At 36.6% G+C, this 22,852-nt stretch overlaps 1 protein-coding gene across 1 annotated transcript; it reads right to left on the reverse strand.

The window, feature by feature from the left end:
- Positions 1-503: 503 nt before the first annotated feature.
- LOC123539593 (zinc finger protein 236-like) lies at positions 504-17,260 on the reverse strand. Its single transcript, XM_045324241.2, has 5 exons — positions 17,123-17,260; positions 11,488-12,063; positions 10,630-10,812; positions 8,925-9,023; positions 504-4,585 (listed from the first exon to the last, which is right to left on the reverse strand). The coding sequence occupies exons 2-5, from the start codon at positions 11,932-11,934 to the stop codon at positions 3,128-3,130; spliced, it is 2,187 nt and encodes a 728-aa protein (XP_045180176.2). The 5' UTR covers positions 11,935-12,063; positions 17,123-17,260; the 3' UTR covers positions 504-3,127.
- Between the last annotated feature and the right edge of the window lie 5,592 nt (positions 17,261-22,852).

The raw sequence follows: 22,852 nt of genomic DNA on the forward strand, positions 1-22,852 counted from the left end.
TCAGTAAACTTAACTTTCTAACATTGCACAAAACATCAAAATCCTCGCCGTTTGATAAAAGTTTGCCTATATTTCAACTCTTGTGTAACAACTGAGATGTATCACAACTTCTACTCATAAATAACATATAACTCTGCATGCTCCACTTAATACTGTGTAAGCAGTATATATACGTCGCAATTGTACGCAGTATGGTTGACCTCTGGCTGATACTTCATATCATATATTTCATTGAGAAACAAGGGTGAACTATAGGTAGATCCTGCCTATATTTATAATAGAATTAGCATATGTACATCAGTGAGTATCAATGAGTATGTATACTTACTATTTAATACTTAATTGCAATACACGTGAATCTATATATTACCAGAATTTATATTCTTTTATACATGTGAGTTACTAGTTGTATCGCTCACCTACTCCTATTATCTTCCGCATAATAGTTGTACCTACATTGTGTATTGTAATTGCAAAGGTAATCATCTGGGGTCAATCGTCTACTATATCATTACAGTGTTTGGTATTAGCAAGGTAACATACAGGTGTGAGATCCTGACTGAGTGGATACTGCCTCACCTACTTCCTATATATCTTCCCCTAGCAAGGTAACATACAGGTGTGAGATCCTGACTGAGTGGATACTGCCTCACCTACTTCCTATATATCTTCCCCTAGCAAGGTAACATACAGGTGAGATCCTGACTGAGTGGATACTGCCTCACCTACTTCCTATATATCTTCCCCTCATACATTATAGCTGTACACTTACCACTTGGTATTACCAAAAAAATATACCTATAAAATCTGGACACAAAATGTAATCAACTGCAAGGTTCTGTCAACAACCAATAAAATCTTGTTCAGGTACTGTTTTCTAAAAAATACTAGTATTCACACTGGTAGCTTAATTTCAAACAAATAAAAAAAAACAAGAATAATCAGTTTGACACATGCCCCCTAAAATGCTCAACAGAATAAAATTTAATGTCAACTAAACTCCCAACCCCTCAACCCCAACGCCACAAAAAATATGACATGGAGGTTCCAGTAATATGTGCATGTCTACTTAATGTTGATGTTTATCAACTTCCACCTGAATAGGCTGGAAACTGCAGAGCAAGTCGAGTACACAAAGAACAGAGGTGGTACTAATATGGCCAAGTCCTAAAGGGACAGAACTAACAGAAAACAATAACTGGACATGAATGTCCTGAAAATATGTGTATGTCAGATGGACCAACAGTTCAAACACAATAATACTCCCTAGTCCTCAAATACCATGGTTAAGAATATACAATTTGGTCCAGATTTCTGTAAAACTATAGCTTGAACTTTTTCTCTACAATGTAACATTATAACTTTCTAAACTGACAAAAACTTGTATATTGTCTCAAACTTTAAATTCCCATTCTTGTCATTTCTTTAGGTAAAATTGTATCTACCTATTGCATTGCCAAGGTCTTGTCAACACCTGTATTGTTATAAATATTGTCATAGTAAATATCCTTTCTTCACTGTAATATGGTAACAATACTGTGTACAGTATATCTATGTTTACAGTGAGTATGGAGACATGAAATATACTACCTAAGCTTTCCTTACTACTTGAGTATTACCAACAACTGAAAAATTAGATATGAAAAACAAACAAAAAATAAATACATTCCCTTAAACTCACCCTCTAATCTACTATTATGGAAATTGCACATTATCAGCAAATTCACCCACAAAATCTTTGCTAAAGTCAAACAACAAAGCACCGTCTATGATAAATCAACAGTCAATACCACCATCACTCGTTAGTCCTTAAATCTACTTTTCAAATAAATTTCCTGAATTAGCACAACTAAATCAAGCAATGCTAAATGTGTTATAAAATTTAAAAACAAGAACTACTGGAGGACAGCAACACTCAGCTATTCAACAGCCTTGTCACTTGAACTGCCTGGTTAATTAAATGGATTTAAGAGTCAAAACAGTGTGATAATTTTGTAAAAATCAAAACAGAGTTATAGAAGCTGTATAGTGCATGTAAGCTCATCACAGTGGAAAAGTATGTGAAAGTTCAATCTATTCTCATGACTGGGTACTGAAATACCCACTTACATGTACTCTCTCAGTGTTTGAGTATCAATTATGAAAATTACTAAAAGAGTACACAAAAAAAAAGAAAAAAGAAAAAAAAAACAAGAAAAAAAACAACTAGAAACACATCAATTTGAACGTGGCCTTTTAAACGACTCTAAAGTGTCTACCTGTCATCTTTTCGATTATACAAACACAAGATGTGAATTGATGCATAATTGTCAATAATGACCCCTGACAAGTAACAGGTGCTTGCAAAATCATGATCGCTGTATATTGTAATTATGCCGCTTAGTACAGTCACTTATGTCATAAAAAATTAGAAAATCATCTATGTTGGTTTTACCTTCTAGAGTTCCCTTTAGCACAAAGTAGTTATTTACAACTGTATCCAACAAAAAAAAAAAAAAAAGGTTTTGAAACATATCACTGCTTACGGGAGCCATGAAACAACTTACGGTTCTGGTTTATCTCCCTTTAATACAGAACAAATGTTAAATATGGCCGTTTCTCGCCTATTCCGGTTACGGAAACCACTTTTAACAAGTAACCTAGTACTCCATAAAAAATATTGGCAGATACTCCAGTACCAAAATCGGTACTCGTTGCCATCCCTAGTAAAAATGCAAAACAGAGTTATAGAACTTATGTACAGCATGTCAAATCATCACTGTGAACAAGTTTGTCAAGTTTCAACCCATTCTCATTTGTGAGAACTAGGATATCAGCTTAAATAAAAAACCAAATCAAACTTTACCATATCAAACTTTACGCAAACAAATGAGTGAGTGCAGTAGCTCTATTCTTTGAATAGTCAAGTTCAAAATGAATCATTGACACTTATAAATAACTAGGCCTCTTAACTGTAGTACCTATCTTCAAACAAAACCTCAAATAGCTACTTCTATAAACCTCTTGAAGGAAAAACAAAACCTTACTCAAATCACTAGAATAATTTCATGACTATAAACAATTGCAATAATATAATATATTACAACTAAATAATTTGTAGCAAAAGTCTTAATATTGCAGTATGTGCCTATATATCCATATTTGGTTCTAAATGCCAAACCATATGAGCCATAAATTCTAGTCGGTTGCCAAGCTTCTTGAAGCATTTCCTGCATGTGAATGGGTCTGCGTTGTCAGCGGAGTGAAGAGTGTTGTGTAGCATACTCATTGCATTGTCCTCAAAATAAATACAACAATATTCACATTTGACAAGCTTTGGTGTTTCTGCTTTCAATTTCTGACCCACTGGTTGAGAAGGCAGGGTACCAGTCGAAGCAAAGGCCACAGTGGAGGTACTTGGAGCTGGCAATATAGTTGGTAGATTTGCAATGGGAGAATACTTGTTCCCTGTTACATTTGGTATGAAAGTCAGTTTTGGTAATTGCTGATTTATCGCTGGGTTTGTCACGATGAAGGTTGTTTGATTTTGATTCTGACTGTGGCTCATGTTGTGTTCAACTTTTGCTTTAATGAGTTCATTTATACGTGGATTCAGCAATGATAGCATTGGCTTTGCAGAAGAACTTTGGTAATCTTCACTAGAAACTGTCTTTGTTTCAGTGCTTTGACTTACTGGCGCTACATAGCCTGGTTTCTTTGATTTTGGACATGGCTTTGTATAACCCTCTATCTTTGTTGATTTAGAGATTTTGCCCTCCTTTGATCTTGTATCGTCTCCCGACTGTTCTTCAGTATCATCAGTACAATCCATCCTTTCACTTCCATCACCTTCACTTTTTTCACCATCTCCTTCCCGATTTATTCCAACAGAGTCCTTAGATGAGTTTTGTTCACTTTCTGCATCATCTGCTTCCATTTCTGACTCACTTTTCTCCATATCTTTATTACCATATTCAAGAGATGCTGGCAAGATAAACATGGACATCCCATCTCCATTGACAACTGTTGTTGTTTCTTTCCCAGCCACAATATCAATACTTGAATCACTTGATTCATTTATAACCAATTTCTGCTCACTTAGACTTGGAGAGTGGCTTGGTGTTGCAGCTTTAATTGTAAAGCATTCTGCAATTTTTGCTCTTTCCATTTCTTCAATTCTTTTCTTCTGATCTAACTGAAATTTCTTAGCATCAGCAGTAAGTTGTTCCAATTCTGCTTGATATTTCTTTTGAACTTCCAATTCTGCTGCCTCCTTGGCCATCATTTCCATTCCCTCAATAAGCAGTTTACTGCTGAGTGCTGACACATTATCTAAGTTAGCTGGGATATAGAATCCATTGTTGTTAGGTACTTTGAGAACAACTCCCCCTGGTTTGTTTTCATCTTCTGCTTTGATCGTATCATATTTGTTCATACCTTGCTCATTCTTCTGTTGGCCTAATGCAAATTTTGCTATAGAATTCTGGTATGGCTGGACACTTGTACTATCCTTAAGGCTGTTTAACACAGTATCATGTGTTAACTTGTGAGATTGCATTTCTTCCAAAGATTCAAAAGCTTCTCCACATCTGTGACATGTGAATACCTGAAACATACAAGAGGACCATGATGGTCCAGAATCGCTCACCTGTCCCCACATGACCCAGTTTTGAACTGAGTATGACGTCATTTTTTCTATTATTTGACATAGTGACCTAGTTTTTGAGCTCATGTGGCCCAGTTTTGAACCTGACCTAGATATCATCAAGGTGAACATTCTCACCAATTTTCATGAAGATCTCATGAAAAATATGGCCTCTAGAGAGGTCACAAGGTTTTTCTATTCTTATACCTACTGACCTAGCTTTTGACTGCAAGTGACCCAGTTTCGAACTTTATCTAGATATCATCCAGGTGAACATTTTGACCAATTTTCATGAAGATCCATTGAAAAATATGGCCTCTAGAGAGGTCAAAATGTTTTTCTATTTTTATACCTACTGACCTAGCTTTTGACTGCAAGTGACCCAGTTTCAAACTTGATCTAGATATCATCAAGGTGAACATTTTGACCAATTTTCATGAAGATCCATTGAAAAATATGGCCTCTAGAGAGGTCAAAATGTTTTTCTATTTTTAGACCTACTGACCTAGTTTTTGACCGCAGTTGACCCAGTTTCAAACAGGACCTAGAAATCATCAAGATGAACATTCAGACCAACTTTCATACAAATCCCATGAAAAATATAGCCTCTAGAGAGGTCACAAGGTTTTTCAATTTTTATACCTACTGACCTAGTTTTTGACTGCAAGTGACCCAGTTTCGAACTTTATCTAGATATCATCAAGGTGAACATTCTGACCAATTTTCATGAAGATCCATTGAAAAATATGGCCTCTAGAGAGGTCAAAATGTTTTTCTATTTTTAGACCTACTGACCTAGTTTTTGACCGCAGTTGACCCAGTTTCAAACTGGACCTAGAAATCATCAAGATGAACATTCAGACCAACTTTCATACAGATCCCATGAAAAATATGGCCTCTAGAGAGGTCACAAGGTTTTTTTATTATTTGACCTACTGACCTAGTTTTTGAAGGCACATAACCCAGTTTCTAACTTGACCTAGATATCATCAAGGTAAACATTATGACCAATTTTCATGAAGATCCATTGAAAAGTATGGCCTCTAGAGAGGTCACAAGGTTTTTCTATTTTTAGACCTACTGACCTAGTTTTGGAGGGCACGTGACCCAGTTTCAAACTTGACCTAGATATCATCAAGATGAATATTCTGACCAACTTTCATAAAGATCCCATGAAAAATGTGACCTCTAGAGTGGTCACAAGCAAAAGTTTACGGATGCACGGACGGACGGACGCCATGCGATCACAAAAGCTCACCTTGTCACTTTGTGACATGTGAGCTAATAACACATGATAAAATATAAAATTGCTATTAAAACTAGAAGGTATTTTGTCACAAAAACATACGTCTACCCCCTAAGTATACCTTTAGCTCTGGCTGCCATTTTGTGCAGCAAAGCAGAACGTGTCGCCAATATGCACAACTATGTTTGGTACTGATCACTCCTGTGAATTTTCGTTGAAATCCAGCCAGCAGTTTGACCTGTAAAAGCCGGACAAGATTTTTCTGTCTTTAGCTCTGGTGGCCATTTTGTGCAGTGCAGCAGAACATGGCAGCTATATGCACAACTAGGCTTGGTACTGATCAATCCTGTGAAGTTTTGTTGAAATCTGGTCAGCAGTTTGACCTGTGAAAGCCAGACAAGATTTTTCTATTTTTAGTTCTTGTGGCCATTTTATGCAGCAAAGCAGAGCATGCCCGCGATATGCACAACAAGGCTTGGTACTGATCACTCCTGCGAAGTTTCGTCAAAATCCGGCCAGCAGTTTGACCTGTGAAAGCAAGACAAGCTTAATGCGTACGGACGGACGGACAGACGGTGAAGACAAAAACAATATGTCCCCCCCCCACCTATGGGAAAGACATAATAAGATTGATTCTTCGGACTGCTCACATTATGTGTTTCTGTTCTTCACAAACAGTATTTCAGTATGAAAGCAATGGTCACTACTGAAGCTAGTATAAATACAAGATGTTGATTACTCTTGGAAACAGGCAGTATATGGTTGAGATCAGACAAAAACAAGCGCTGCCAGAGAACAGAAACTTGCAGTGTTATAATGGCTATGATCAGAGCAAAACGAGAGCTGTCTGAGGGCTTAAACAGGCAGTGCATGTATAGCTGACTGTCCGCTGAGGTCAGAGCAAAACTAGAGCTGTTGGAGGGTGAAAAAATGCAGTGTAAATATGGCTGTGATCAGCAAGCGAACAGCGTGTGAATGGCTGTGATCAAGCAGAGGCGGAACAGGTGGTAATATGTGAGTCAGAGCAACAAACGTTGAGGAAAAGCTGTAAATATGGCTGTGATCAAACGAGGCAAACAGCATGTAGTATGACTGAGGAGCAAACAAGAGTGTTGAGGCAAAAAGCAGTATAAGTATGGCTGAGGCAGAGCAAAACAAGAGCTGTTGGAGGGCGAAAAAAAGGCAGTGTAAATATGGCTGTGATCAAAGCCGGAGGGCAAAAACAGGCAGTGTAAGTATGGCTGAGGTCAGAGCAAAACAAGAGCTGTTGGAGGGCGAAAAAAAGGCAGTGTAAATATGGCTGTGATCAAAGCCAGAGGGCAAAAACAGGCAGTGTAAGTATGACTGAGGTCAGAGCAAAACAAGAGCTGTCGGAGGGCTGAAACAGGCAGTATAAGTATGGCTGAGGCCAGAGCAAAACAAGAGCTGTCAGAGGGCGGAAACAGGCAATGTAAGTATGGCTGACGTCAGAGCAAAACAAGAGCTGTTGGAGGGCGAAAAAAAGGCAGTGTAAATATGGCTGTGATCAAAGCCGGAGGGCAGAAACTTTTAATACCCTTTTATGAATATTTTTGATAAAGTCAAGAGCTGTAACTCTTCTCTTGCTGAGTGAGATCTCTTACAAAATCCAAGGTGCACAACTTCACATACTGAATAATATTCCTGTAATGTTTCATAATCCTAGGTAAAAATCTTTTTGAGATACATGCAACACAACTTCTTGGCACTTTTGAGTAATTAAAGGGCAATAATTCTGGCTGGCTGTGTGAAATCCAAATTAAAATACCAGGTGCCAGAACTCTAGTAATGCTGAATTACAATCCAATGAGGTTTGATGAGTCTAGGTCAAACACTTTTGACATATGCAATTTCTAAGTCGAAAATGGGGCATAATTTTGTAAAAAAGCAAAATAGAGTTATGGAACCTGTGCATTGTAAGTCAGTTTATCACAGTAAATAATTGTGTGAAGTTTCAATCCATTCCCACAAGTGGTTACTGAGATACCAGCTTACATACAAAACCATAACCAAATATTTCCAAGTCAAAAAGGGGCATAATTTTGTAAGATAGCAAAATAGAGTTATGGAACCTGTGCTATGTAAGTCAGTTTATCACAGTGAATAAGCCTGTGAAGTTTCAATCCATTCCCACAAGTGGTTGCTGAGATACCAGCTTACATACAAAAACTTAACCAAACTGGGACGCGGATGCCAACGCATGGGCTATGGTTCTTGGCATACTTAATCAACTTATCATAACAAACAAATCTGCAAAGTTTCAAATACTATTATTCTTGTAGTTTCTTATGAAAATGTGGACAATAATCAAAAAATAACAAGACCTGTCACTGCAGACAGTGAATTTGACTACATGTATTTCGACACTGGAAAATGAAATGGGGACTTCAGACAAAGATGGAGTATAAAGAGACCATCATTTGTGGAATATTTCTTCAAGAGTAATGCATCATGTGTCATACCATGGAACAACTACCTTTGCATCAAATCCAATAAGTAATGAATGTGACATGGTGAATGCATCAAAATTAACATGAAATTCTCAGTACAAAGGGGGCACAATTCATACATATTGTACCAGGAGTTATGGACCTCTTGTCACATGATGTGGGTGATGATGTGTAACAACTATGTTAAGCTTGAATCAAATTCATCTATCAATAACAGAGACTGTGAAAGAGTATCAAAATTAACCTGGGTAAGGGGAGATAATTCATCAAATATTGTTGTGAGAGTTATGGCCTTTTTGTCATATAATGTGTGTGATGATAATTTAAGTTTGAGGTGAATCCTCAAGCAGAAACAGAGATAAAGTGAAAGTGCATTAAAACTTTAACCAAAAGTGTAGACGCTGTGCCAACATGAGGATAGTTCCCCATGGACTTCTACATTTGTGTAGTCAAGCTGGAGATCTTAACCAATGCAAACATCGACTACAAAGTGACAACAATACCTTGTAGATTTCTTAAAACCCTGGATAAAAAGCATAAAATAAAAATTAAATGGATGCTTATTACTTTTGAGGAGAATTCTTACCTGTTGCATTAGATGTTGCTGCTGAAGATGAAGATGTAAAGCTTGTCGTCTGCTGAACTTCATATCATTACACAGGTGACACACATTTGCATCTTTTGGCTGAAATAGTAATTTTATTTTTTCAACTGATTCTTGGTCTTTACGTGAAGTATCAAAATACCAACTTTGACCTTGACCCAGAGAGCAGAAAGTATACCTCAGTCTGCAAGCTGTATAGAATGTACAAACTTAGGTTACAGCGCAGAAATGACCTATGTGACTTACCTTGCAAAGTTATACCATAATACACTATAGTTTTGTTTAAACTGCTTCATTTTAGTCATTCAAGATTGTGAAACATGTTATATAACTGATACTAATTAATCTCAAGTCTTGTCGTCTCATTCCAAGTGTTACCCACTGCCACAGAGTATGAGAGAAAACAAGTTTGTTATCCTCTTAAATGCCATGCAATGGAGCTATTGCTACCATTTTTCATGTTTTTGGTACGACGAAGTCAGGGAGCTAACCCCTGACCTGCACTCAGAGCAGATGCTCTACAACTAGACTACTGAGGTAGTATATAAATACCCGGTACAGGCCATAACTTGTATTCCTGAAGCAATCTCTCTGTAGGGCTGCTTTTCCTACAGTAATAGTGTTAGTATTTAAGATATGGCTTCTGACAAACAACAGCAAAACTACATCCCTCCCTGTTTGAGCATACCTTTTATCCACATTCCCTTAAAAATCATTCAGACCCACACTTTCCATGCAACTTTAATTATGCCCAACAATGTTGTCGATCAAATTATGTGTATGAATTAATAAAAGGAGCATGTTTTCCATATTCATCTATTAAGAAATAATTTTCTGGGTTTGTACTTCTGCATATTAATTATTTATAAAGTTTACCTAAAAATGATGTTAAGAACCTGAATTAGAGCTCTGCCAGTAAAAAATATACAAGTTAAAAAGGGACATCACTCTGTCAAAATTCAAATCAGAGTTATGGGAATTGTGTCTCCTGGTGTAGACTTTGATAGTAAATAACTATTTTGAGTTTCAAGTCAAAAGCTTTAATAGTAACAGAGATATTTGACTTTATCTAAAATTTTAACAAAAAAAATCTAAGTTAAAAAGGGACATAATTCTGTCAAAATTCAAATCAGAGTTATGGGGATTGTTTCTCCTGGTGAAGACTTTGATGGTAAAGTTATAAGTATTTTAAGTTTCAAGTCTTTGATAGTAACAGAGATATTTGACTTTATCAAAAACTTTAAACAAAAATTCTAAGTTAAAAAGGGGCCCAATTCTGTTAAAATTCAAATCAGAGGTATGGGGATTGTTTCTCTTGGTGCAGACTTTAATAGTAAATAACTATTTAAAGTTTCAAGTCAATAGCTTTGATAGTAACAGAGATATTTGACTTTATCAAAAACTTTAACCAACATTCTAAGTTCAAAAGGGGCACAATTCTGTCAAAATTCAATCAGAGTTATGGGGATTGTTTCTCCTAGTGTAGACTTTGATAGTAAATAACTATTTTAAGTTTCAAGTCAATTATAGCTTTGATAGTAACAGAGATATTTGACTTTATCAAAAACTTTAACCAACGTCGACGCCGAAGCCGGGGTGAGTACAATGGCTCTACTTTTTCTTCGAAAAGTCGAGCTAATAAATTAGGAAACAATTTTATTATAGAGAAATTAAGAACAGCTATTACCTGACAATGTACTTTCATGTGCTGCTTAACATGGTCACTGCGGGTAAATCTTCGACCACAAATTGAACAGGCATATGGACGTTCCCCACTGTGCACACGAACATGGCGCTGGAGTTTGGACGGAGTACGATACGTCTTACCACATACTGAGCATTCATGAGGCGCTTTGCCAGAGACGTGTTCCTGAAAATTTTGAAAAGAGAAAAGAACATTGTTGTATATGAAAATTTGGTCCATTTTTAATCCAACAATGAGCAATAGAAACTATATCTGAGTCCACAGTATATTTTTTCACATGATAATAAACAAGAGCTGTTTGTAAAATAAAACATGTGGCTCGTTGCTGAACTACTGACCTATGACCTTAGTTGACTATTGGCTAGTGTTCTTTAGTTATACGGGTTTCAGTGTCAAATTGACCTTGACCTTTGACCCATAAAACAATAGAGGTCATCTACCGTACTTCTAAGTTTGAAGACAGTAGGCCAAAGGGGCTGAATGACAGACAGACAGTTCAAGACAAACTTCAAACACTATATGCTTTGAAATGAAAGTTCCTAGGTCTTCAAGGCTGGGGGCATAAAATAGGCAGTAGTACAAAATAAATATTATCACATTAGCTCAATCTCACAAGACACATTCTGCTCGAGTTTGCCAGGCATGTATCACACAATCTGGTAAAGTCCTTGAGAGGATAACGTTACTATTGCATATTGCTGTAATATTTTAATTTTTAAATCAAATTAGTTCCTCTTAATCTTACCTAATACAGCGATAATCATCTGCATGATGAAAGAAACATAGTACTTGTTCATACTAATGAAAAGATAACCATACAGAACAGTAAATGCCACATACCTGAATGTGAAGTTGCATGTCATTGGTTGATTCAAACTGCTGTCCACAATAACGGCACATATATTGCGTTATTACCTGCATGCCAGTTGATGTACCACTTACAGGTTTTGATAACTGTTTAGTTAGCGTTGGTGACTGCTTTAAAGATAAGGCTTCCGTCATAGTAGCAACTATAGGATTTTTGCTTTTTTCATTTCCATTGGACAATGGCCCAAGAGCTAGCGAAACATTGGGTGATGTGCTTTGAGACTGTGATGCTTTACTGTTGGCAAGCTGTGCAGCAATCTGATTGATAAGTGAAGCTTTCTGTCCTGTCTGTGTACTTTGAGCAGGAACCGTTGATGGCACAGACCCAGATTCTAGCTGTACGGTGATACCAGATTCTGACATACCAACTGTGCTCAAAGATCTTACTGAGCCAGGCTCAATTTTCAGGCCAATTTCCATACTTTTGTTTTTTTTCTGATGATTTGAAAAACTCCAAATGTTTAGTTGAATACTTTACTTCCCTTGGGAAGTGTTACATATAGAGTCTTCCGTAAGTTTTTACTTCACAAGGGGTGATCGCTGTTTGGCCTGCAAAATAGAGCAAAATTAATGAACATCTTACTTATCAGTGTCAAAGACCAAGTACAGAGCAATATTAACACCGTCCCTAGTGAAATGGGGCTTTACTCTGGAATTTATGTCCCACAGCTCAAAAATGTATTTCTTCTAAAAGTACACACTCCGAGTGATTATAATGTTTGAACTTACTTTGAATACAAAAAGATAAATTTAAGCCTCAGAAAGGTAACTATATATACTTTGGAATCACCATGGCTGAGGTAAGAATCAACCTCTGTTCTACATATAGTTATTCTAGAATGTCTCATAAATGTTTTACAACTTATTTCCTATGGGGTCCTTTTATATCAATAGGTGTTTAATAGAAAATGGGGTATTTTTAAAAATGCTGAATTTTGACTCCGTAATTGTGTCGTCCGAACTCCAATGGCATTTGTCACATGTATTTATGCCTGGTTTGATAATATTTTGGGCAAGAAGTGCACTAAGGCCATGTTGATCTACTGACAGTTGGGAGGAGTGTGTCTATGAAAACAAGTGTCAGTGAAATTTATTGTATACTTTGACTGTAGCTGTATTACTAATACATACTTTGGAACACAGTTTTCGATGTTTCGTTCGAGTTTACTTACCTTTATCAAGGTTTATTTGCGTTTCATTGCTTGACAGCAAGCTGTGAATTCATAACATACGCTGCTTGCTATAAAACAAATTAACCACATAATAAACTTTGAAAAAAAAAATGTAACTCCACTGTTGACAAATTTGAATTACATAAAAATCATCAGAGACGGTAAGAACTGTCTTATTTTTATTAGCAAGTAGTACTACTAGTAGTACTAGCATTTAGGAGTGACCTGTCGCTTTTATTAATAGATTTGAAAGGTTACAGGAATAAACCACTTCAGTAAACGGGTACCCTACCTTTTTATAACTTATTTTTATAATAAATATTTAAATGACTGCCTTTTCGACAATTAGACGCCGTGGTGCAGTGGTAAGCGTGACGGCTCTAGAATCTAACTTTTGTGAGTTCGAATTCCAACGGAGATCTTTTTTTTTTTATTTTATATTTATTTTTTCATTTTATATTTATTTTTTCATTTTATATTTTGGTAACATACATTTAAAATGATAATAATGTTGAAGATGTATTTGAATTGCATTACTTGTATCATTTTGCTTTTTTCGCATATAACATAGGTTTTACAAATATCCTTTTGATTGTGAATTATTCAACATGGTTGACATAGGTCTTGACAATTTGGTCATTCAACTAGCTGATGACACTGATTCGGAGGAAACCGACGCCGCCAGTGTGAGGATGCTCCATTGGGCGCGTGTGTTTGAAATGTATTGAATGTATTGAAATTGTATGAATAAAATTTAAAAAGAAATTGAAATGATGAAATAAAATGAAATAAAAAAACATGAACAATATAAATAAAACAAATTCAATAATAAAACAAATCGCCCTGTGTGGGATTCGAACCCACAGCCTCCTAATCGCAAAAGTTAAATCACTAGCAAGATTCCTCAGTTCTACCAACTGAACTGATCAGCATTTGAAATGTATTTATAGTTTTAAATAAGTCAAATATCTTCCATACCCTTATTTATTAAATGGAATAGTCTGGAAAATCCAAATCTAAAAATAAAAGCGACAGGTCACTCCTAATTGCTAATATGTGGAGTTTGAACGGATGTAAACATCTCAATGGTCAGTTGTTATTGATATTTTTCATTGCAAGTTACCTCAGTGATAAGAAATTTAATGCATCATGGATCATTTTTTGTCTTGACTTGGCGTTCAACAGGCTGTATTTTAAGGTATAGGTCCATGTTTTGGAGAAAAAAGTTCGAACATCATCAAATCATAGAAAGAAAGCATTGTTTTACATGAAAATTTAACAGCATACAAAACATTTATATTATTCTATAAAACCATTGTCAATTTATTCATATATTTATTGAATTCAGGAAAGGGACTGCATGAAGGGGTCACACTTCTGGACAGTCCAGCGCCTTTAAAAACTCACCATTTTTAAAAAGCTGTTACATGTCTTCGTTTTGATATATTTGCGACATCGTACGAGTGTTTAAACTTTACATAACTAGGTAAAACATTGTTTCTGACAATTGTTTACATTTATTTCTATACAAATGGCATTCTTATTTAAAGGGGGACAACTCATTTAGAATATTTCAAGTATCTAACTCTGTGGGACAGAACAGTAAAACATGTATTGGACAGACAAGTTGTGTGTTCATTCATGCTGTTCATTCACTAAAAGATCTGTTGTGTGATATACTGCTAAACCTTAATGAGTAAATTCTCCAACACCTACCCCCACCTCGGCTTACACCGAGGGTCAATGCCTTATGCCATCATTCTGGTTGCGTAATGATAAAATCAATCCAGCTACGTGCCTGCTTTTAAAGTAACTGACCCCAGGTCTGTACAGTACATGCGGTTATTTGCTTCAAGTTGATGATGTATGTAACAAAGTTACATTTCCACTGGATGAAAACTGTAAGAGTTCAGGAAGTGTGTCTGACAGACTGATAAGCATTATAATTATGCCTCCTGGGTCTTCAACACTGTGTGTGGGTGTGTGTGTGTGTGTGTGTGTGTGTGTGTATGTGTGTGAGGGGTGGGTGGTAGGGTGGGGGTGGGCATAAGTATAGAATGTCAGTTTTCATGTATGTTGCCCAAACTGTCTGGCCTTAACAAACATTTAAGTGATGTTCAAGAGATTTGGCAGACAAGCTATTTCAGATATTAAAGTATTTGTTAAAAACCAATCCTTTAGTATTTTTCTTTTTCTATTTATTGATATATAACAGCAACAAACCCAGTCTATTAAAATAAAGGCTTTCTCATAGAAATGACTGTAGGATCATTATGTTATTGCAGGTCAGGATACAGACTGGCTACTTTCATAACTTACAAATGAATAATCTAGGAACTACCTGTATAGGCCTACCGTTACTGTATATGTATCATTCTTTTCCTATTTTCAACAGAACGCATTATAAGTTAATGGTTGATTTTTTAAATAAATAAAACAATTATATTGGTTAATCAGGTCCCAGAAAAGTCACAAATTAGCTATATAGCTAAATCTAGCTATATATAGCTAGAAGTAGCTATAAAACCAATACCAATAAAGCAAAATATGTCAAAATAAGATGCAAAATGGTCATAATCATGTCCAAAGGTTTGTAAGATGAAAGACAATGACACAAAACCTAGATCTTTGTAGTCACATTTTCAATAAATGCAGCAGTATTTTGCGATAAATCATCACTGAATTTTTCACTTGTGATAATCATCCTGTATATGACAAATTTATAAATGACTAATCGCAGAAATTCGCATCATGTATTGAAACTGAAACTGCATAGATCTCCATTCTTTGTGAGTGTCTTTTGTCTCATAAACCACTTGAATGGGATAATAACTATTTTATATTTGATATTCACATATTTTGTCATTGGTTTTATAGCTATTTCTAGCTATATACTAGTTGAGGACCTACAAATCCGGACGACCACCAAACCGGACAGTTTCGTAGCTGCTAAATTTTGCTGTATTTTTAGCAATCTCTTATAAGTCAAACACACATTTGATTTTTTAACAATGATGTGGAATTATATCTGACAAAAATAAGTTATTGAGGAGGAAATTTCATTTTTTGATTTCGTCATTCATACTGAAGCATGATTGCTGCATGAAACTATCATGGGGGATTTGGAAATCCGCACTGCATTTCTTACTATCATATAGCAATTTTCCACACAAAAAAATCTGAATAAAATTTATATCTTTCAGGCCAATAATGAATACCTTGACTCATTTTCACATTACATATCAAAATGTCATCAGTACAGAGGTTCCTATAACAGCTGTAAAAAAAATGTCCAGCTATATGGTACTGCCAAGCAGTGAAAGTAAGTAGTTTAGCTGACCGTACATTCGACCCTGGAAAGGGCATTAATCATTCGTTAGGGGTAAACAAATTAAGTCTTCTTCTTGAGGGTGCACCTAACTATGTTCATGTGAAATTTCACAGTTGTAATGAAGGAAATGAAAGAGAAAATGGCGAAAAACCTCTAAAAGCGTCCGGTTGGTGGCCCCTGACCAGTATATCTAGATTTAGCTATATAGCTAATTTGTTTGTCGGAAAATAGCTTTAAGCTAATGTGAATTGTTAATTTCATATCCAACTTTAAATAAAGTTTCTTGTATCTTGTGACTTTTCTGGGACCTGTTAATTGCTGAAATCTTAAAAAATTTCAATTTTAATCAAGGAAGTTAATAAATAATGTTCTCTGCGGAAATGAAATGGGCAGTATATATATATATGAGCTCCTAATATATTAAATCCCCAACAGGGCCTCTAAATACACTACTACACTCGGCAATCCAGACCTTTTGACCTACATACGTCAATACACCAAACCACGTGACCACTCATTGTGTATATGAAGTCACGTGACCTGACAAGTTATTTATAGGAAAATTCCGCTCTTTGATGAAGTCTTATTTACCAGTGTCTATTACGCAATTTACGCTACTTTCGGTTTCGAGAGCATATCATTGTAATGTCGTTTATGAAAAAACATCAGTAAGGTTAACCACGAATGTATTCGTTCACAAAATAAACAACAAAAACTGGAGCCTAAGGGCTAAACAATCTGCAGCGCCATCTGTTGATAGTTTCTTACATTAATTAATACATGAATGAACCGAATCCCTGTCAAATCCTTAACCTCAGTTTTCACCGCTTGAAACTCTAAATAGTTTTTTTTTCAATTAAAAAACTTAGATATTCATAGCATGTGTTAAGAAATATTCACCATTACATTCGAAGTGCAGTCGAATAAAACAGATACACCAATCTGGGAAACCTGCCAATCAATACGGCTAGGGCCGACATATTTACTGTCTAGTGACCTTAAAAGGGTAGGAAATAGGGTACAGAAAAACTTTTCATATTTCAGAATAAACTCTAATTATCTATTATTATTCTGTATGAACAGACAGATTAAAGAATAATCTTACCTATGGTGTTAAATTTACATCCCTAACAGCCATTAAACTCCCTTTATTTTAGTGTTTTTCCGCAGCGAAAACCCCTCGTACTCCAGAAGGGAGATATGCCTGTTTCAGCCTGCAGGGATTACGGAAGGGAGGTAATTTAACCCTTACTATGTAAACATCTACCTTTGAGGCCCGATAAAGGTATGCGGGGGTGATGCATATTCGGGTATAGTATTACATACAGGACTAGATTATTTTGGATGTGTGTACATGTACAACACAGTGGCCAAATAGAATCTACCTATGCTGGAGAAAATCTGATATAAATGTATACATGATGTATCAATTATGAAAGTAGTTATACATGTTTGTGGAGATATAGGTGGTAACGACGGGGACTGTTACAACCAAGTTAATTTGAGCGGACGCAGTGGTATAGTGGTAACTTGGTCTGACTACGAAACCAGGGGTCCTGAGTTCAAGTTCCAACTCCCCAAAATTACCGACATTAAGTTACATAAGAGTCCCGTGTACTGGTAAATAGTGTTATCAAATGTTTTTTTCTGTGCATTAGACTGGCTTTATGTGCTTAAAAGACAAAATTGACTGCGAAATTGTATTAAACAAAAAAGGGAAAACGTGTAGATCTATTTTTGTTATCAGCAGGCCCGGCTCCAGAAATATTTGACCTGGGGGGGGGGGGGGGGGGGGGGCGGGCACCAGTCTATAATGAAGACGGGTAGGTATAGGGAGGGGGGGAGGGACGGGGTTCTGCCAATGTAAGGAGATTAAGGGGTCTCACTCCCCTGGAATTTTTTTAAATACAGGCATGAAATGGTGGCCTTTGGTGCATTTTTAGGTCTAAATTTTGAGGTAATGGAGGGGTTACTCCCCTCTTAAATTAGTTTATACTAGATCTAATTTATTTTAGGTCGATTGTGAAGCAAGTTCTACAAGTTCTAATATTAATCAATCTTGACACCTCATTCCAAATGGAATCCATTGCCACGATGGTATGAGAGAAGAGAGGTCATGCAGATTCCCAGCAAGAGAGCCACTGGTACCATTTTTCACGTCTTTGTTATGACGCGGCACGACCTCCCGCACTCGAAACGGACGCTATTCCACTAGGCTATCGAGGGCAGTCTAGACTGCCCCCCCCCCCCCCCCCCAAGGGGGGCCGTCCTCCTGGACAATTTTGAAATACAGGTATGAAATGGTGGCTCTGGTGCGTTTCTGGGTCTAAATTTTGAGAAAATATCATTGCTTTGCCAAAATAGTAGGGTGCATCTTTGCTGCGTATAGGTCACTTCTCAGCCAACTGGGGTGGGGCGGGGGGAGGGGGGAGGGGCTCGAGCCCCCTCGGGCTGGCCCTGGAACCGGGCCTTATCAGTCTAATAACTACCGCCATGCGTATATCTTTTGCCGATCTGACTAAAGCTGTTTTAGCAAATAGTGTATCTACTCATAACGATTGTCGCACTGGCCGTAGCTTTATTAGATCAAGTGGTTCCAACGTTGTTTCAGTGGTGAATTTTAGGCAGAACAAGTGGAGAAATATGGACGAAACTACACATTTCCGGTCTTGTTAGTATGATTTAAAGGAATTTCTACCGGTAATATGCCGATCGAATTGAAAACGTAAATGTGTCCGCACGTGTGTTCGTTTATCGGCTGCATATTCATTATGGTAGAAAGTTATTTTTGCCGTGGCAACCCGGATTCCTGGCTCTTGAAATGTTTTTTTTTTTTTCGTCTTGATTTAGCCTATGCTTGGTATGTTTACAAGCGGATCGTAAATGAGTTTTATATGTTCGGTTGCTATTCGCTAACTCTGACTAGAGCATTGACACTGATCAGTTAATATGCTCATTATGCTAGTTTATGTAGCAAATATTTATGATTTATAAATGTTACAAGTTCATAGATCTATGTGTTTTACCTATTTCCATAACAAAAAACGTACTGAAATTGCTAAGTTAATGTATATCTACTGTCGACAAAATGAAGAGTGCACTGTGACCGGAAATGTGTTAGTATGTATGCGAAACACTGCGATACTTTGTATTTGTTTCTCTACACTGATTAAAAAACGGTATTTTCTGAAAAATACATAACGATATGCTGCAAATGTTGAAACAAAACTTTCATTAATCTATGTTAAAGTATTAATGCATGTGTTTATTTGTAATATCAGGGCCGTCGCCGGGTTCCAAAAAGTGGTCCGGCCATGGGACGTCGAAGGCGTCCCGCGAGTGCCGACGGCAGGAGAGTGGGGAGAGCAGGAGAAGGGGTTTCCCCCTTTCGTAAGGGTGGTTTGAGGGGTCTCCCCCGAGAAAATTTTAAGATATGGGATGCCCGTAAGTACGTTTTCCTTGCATCTTGAAAGCATTTTCCATTAAGATTTTCAGTCAATTTTATAACAGTTTTCAAGGATAACTATCCGACATTTGCCCAATGAATGTTGACCCCTCTGTGAGTCTCATCAGGCGGTGGCATTAATAATAAAGACTTTATCAAGATTCGAACTTGACAACTTGCCGTCTATGTGAGCAAACATACACACATGGCAATAAGCAAGGTCATTAGTTTCATCGTAATGCAACCACGATCTATTAGTGAACCACAAAGGCTGAAAACTTCTGTTCACCGGATTTTTCCGACCAAAGGTGTGTTTCGGAAACTTAAATGTCTTAGGTTGTTTTGGAATTTCAGGTATGTCCATTTTGCAGCAATACGTTTAGCAACGAGTTAAGCATACGGTTTCAGAATTTAGAGATAGAAACGAAGTTTATATTATTTTATATAGTTGAGATGTACGTAAGCATTTTATTTGATTTAAAGCAATTATTTAAGATTATTCAAAATAATTAGAAGAAATTAGCTTTCGGTTAGTTTTGTTTTATTATACCACGAAAAACACATCTTTTCTAATTTTTTTAAACATACGACTATTTTTTTTTTTCGTCAAAACAATTATTATAGATTATAAAAAAAATGCCCTTTAGATCATACCGGATTAAAGATATATCAGATAAGCGTTTAATTATGATTAATCTAATCAAGCAGGGTCGATACTTTTGACACGAAGTGTGCCGAAGTTTTCACACCCCGCGGGCAATTATGACAGATACCGCTCGTTGCGGATAATTAGCAAGGCAATATTTCGGCACTTTCAATCTAAGCAAAAGCTGAAATTTTATGCGAAAAAACAACTGGTCATGCTCGGCCAAAAAAGTGGTCCGGCCATGGCCGGACCGGCCGGACCGCCCGCGACGGCCTTGAATATAAACATGTAGCCTATTGATTCGTTTGTTTAAACTAAACAAAAGTCACCAGAGACTTGTCAAATTGAATCAGTTCACTGTGATTTTGTAAGTGTATTTATTTTCAATAATTTTCTGATCGGACTTGTTGTATTTGTTGATTTGTTTGGTATTTATATTTTTCGGATTGTTTCATTAAATGTAATTTGTTTAACATTTTTTCATAGATGTCAGTTGATACCTTTGAAAATATGACAATGACTCAAGCGAAGCAGAACCTATTAGAATTCTAAAATTGAATGTAATACGTCGTAACATAACCCATACATTAAAATTTCACCTTGTCGGTGCTCCGTCGATGCATTTATAAATACTTATCTCCGAGATGGCTGACCAATACATGCAAAAAAAACAACAGCAACAACTTGAAGTACTTAAATTTTCGCTGTTATTGATAAAATGATACTATTTCCTTTCGTATTATGATACGTATTCTTTATCTACGTTTATTAAATATATAATACATATCGAACTTGAATTTGCATTTTAAAATAAATAAATAAATAAATAAATAAATAAATAAAGCCAGTTATGTGGTACACACCTTTCTCCACCACTTACCCACTTTTGTATTTAAAAGTACTTATCGTTGGATATTTGTACCCAGCCAACATTCTATATCGGGCTGATATCAAACCGACGTCGTTGTCTATAACGGCCCGATATCGGCTTCTATATCGGCTGCAAATATGAATGATGTCGGCCCGACGTCTGCAGACGATATCGGGCCAACATCATAATGACATCGGTTCGACATTGGCAAACGATATTTGGCCAACATCAAAATGATATCGACCCGATATTGGCAGATCATTTCGTTGTCGCTAAATAGTGTGACACGCATTGCTTCTTCAGTTTTCTTCAAATATACACTTTATAAATTCTCACAGTAATTTACTTGAGAACAGATGTGTATCGCATCATGTGTATGATGGTTATTTGATTTTATTGGTATAATATTTTTCACTATATACTACATGTTTTATACAGGTACGTAAGTTTTCTGTATATTCTTAACACTATTAAAATCGTTCGATTAGAATTTTAAACATATTTATATTTTCATTTTTTGTAAATATAAATATTTCTACGGCGGCATTATACATAAAATAAAAATGCATCTTAATTATAACCTCCCTTTATTACATATAAAATTTTGATATTTACCGTCTACAAATTTTGTTTGGAACCTAGTTTGATTGATTCTGGCATACATCATATTTGCTTAATAAATAAGCACACATAAACAATTAGATTACTTTTTCCCGTTTATCAATAATGTTTTGAAAAATATAGCTATATCAGAGAATCAAATATCGGCCCGATGTCAATCCGACTTACGAAATAGTTACACTGATTGATGTGGATCTACCAATTTCAATATTTTGCGGCAGTTCAAGGGTTCGATCCCGGCGATATATGATCATTTTGTGTCGATTCGCCGTAAAAACTAACTCCCTCACTCACGACGGCCCGACGTCGGCCCTACATCGGCACATTTTGCCGACATTCCGACATTATACCTATATCGGGCCGATATAGTCATGCTGGCTGGGTAGCAAACCGTCTGATACATCTTTCCGTGACCAGTTTCTTTTTTTTTTGTTGCGGGCCTGCTTTGCAATGCAATGCACGACTCTATGGCTGTGTCTTGGGAGTTCTGTGCTTCCAAGACATCTTCCCTAACCTTTTTATTTTCTTTTTATAAATACTTTACTGAAATCTAATTACAAAAGATGTAGTAAAAGTGGAGTAAAAACGCACCATTTCTAGTCCGATAAGATGCATGTACGGAGTTAACCGTAGTGCCAGAAGACTCAATAAAACGAACTGACCCATATAAAGCAAGTTCCATAACTCTGACTTCCATATTTCACAAAGTAATCAAGGGCGGTTACAGGATTTGGTGCTGGGGTGGGGGGGGGGGGGCGCGCCACAAGGGGGTCCGGGGGCATGCCCCCCCCCGGAAAAATTTGAAAACAATGGATCTATCTGATGCATTCTGGGGGTTCTGAGGTACTTTATTTTTGTATTGAAAAAGGACAGATTTTGTGACAAAATCAAGGGCTGTTAACATAGAAATGGTAAAGAGCGTTATAAGAGCTCATGCAAATTCTGTTGGAGTTTCATTGTGCGAGCGTAGCGAACGAGAAAAAAATACATAATTATGTTATTTTTTTTACCTAAAACAAACGACAAAATACCTATGCGAGCGTAGCGAGCGAGAAAAATGCATATCTTGCACTTTTTTCACCCGGCGATTTTAGGGGTGGGGGCGCCGGGTGCACCCCCCTCTCCCCCCTTGATCCGCCCTTGGTAATGACACCTATTGACCCTGTAACTCTAAGGGAGAAAATTAGTGAGAGCTTAATTGAAATCTGCCTGTTGATCTCCCTGTACGGAAGAATACCGCCTTCTGGGATAT

Source organism: Mercenaria mercenaria, chromosome 16, assembly GCF_021730395.1.
Source record: "Mercenaria mercenaria strain notata chromosome 16, MADL_Memer_1, whole genome shotgun sequence".
Lineage (NCBI taxonomy): Eukaryota > Metazoa > Mollusca > Bivalvia > Venerida > Veneridae > Mercenaria > Mercenaria mercenaria.

Bases quoted from the DNA above. Each gene is read 5' to 3' on its own strand.
- LOC123539593 (XM_045324241.2), bottom strand. From the start codon at position 11,934: ATGGAAATTGGCCTGAAAATTGAGCCTGGCTCAGTAAGATCTTTGAGC. The intron at 10,813-11,487 runs GTATGTGGCATT...CAAAATTTTCAG, and splicing joins ACATGCAACTTCACATTCAG to GAACACGTCTCTGGCAAAGC. The intron at 9,024-10,629 runs GTAATAGCTGTT...TTACTATTTCAG, and splicing joins ACATGAAAGTACATTGTCAG to CCAAAAGATGCAAATGTGTG.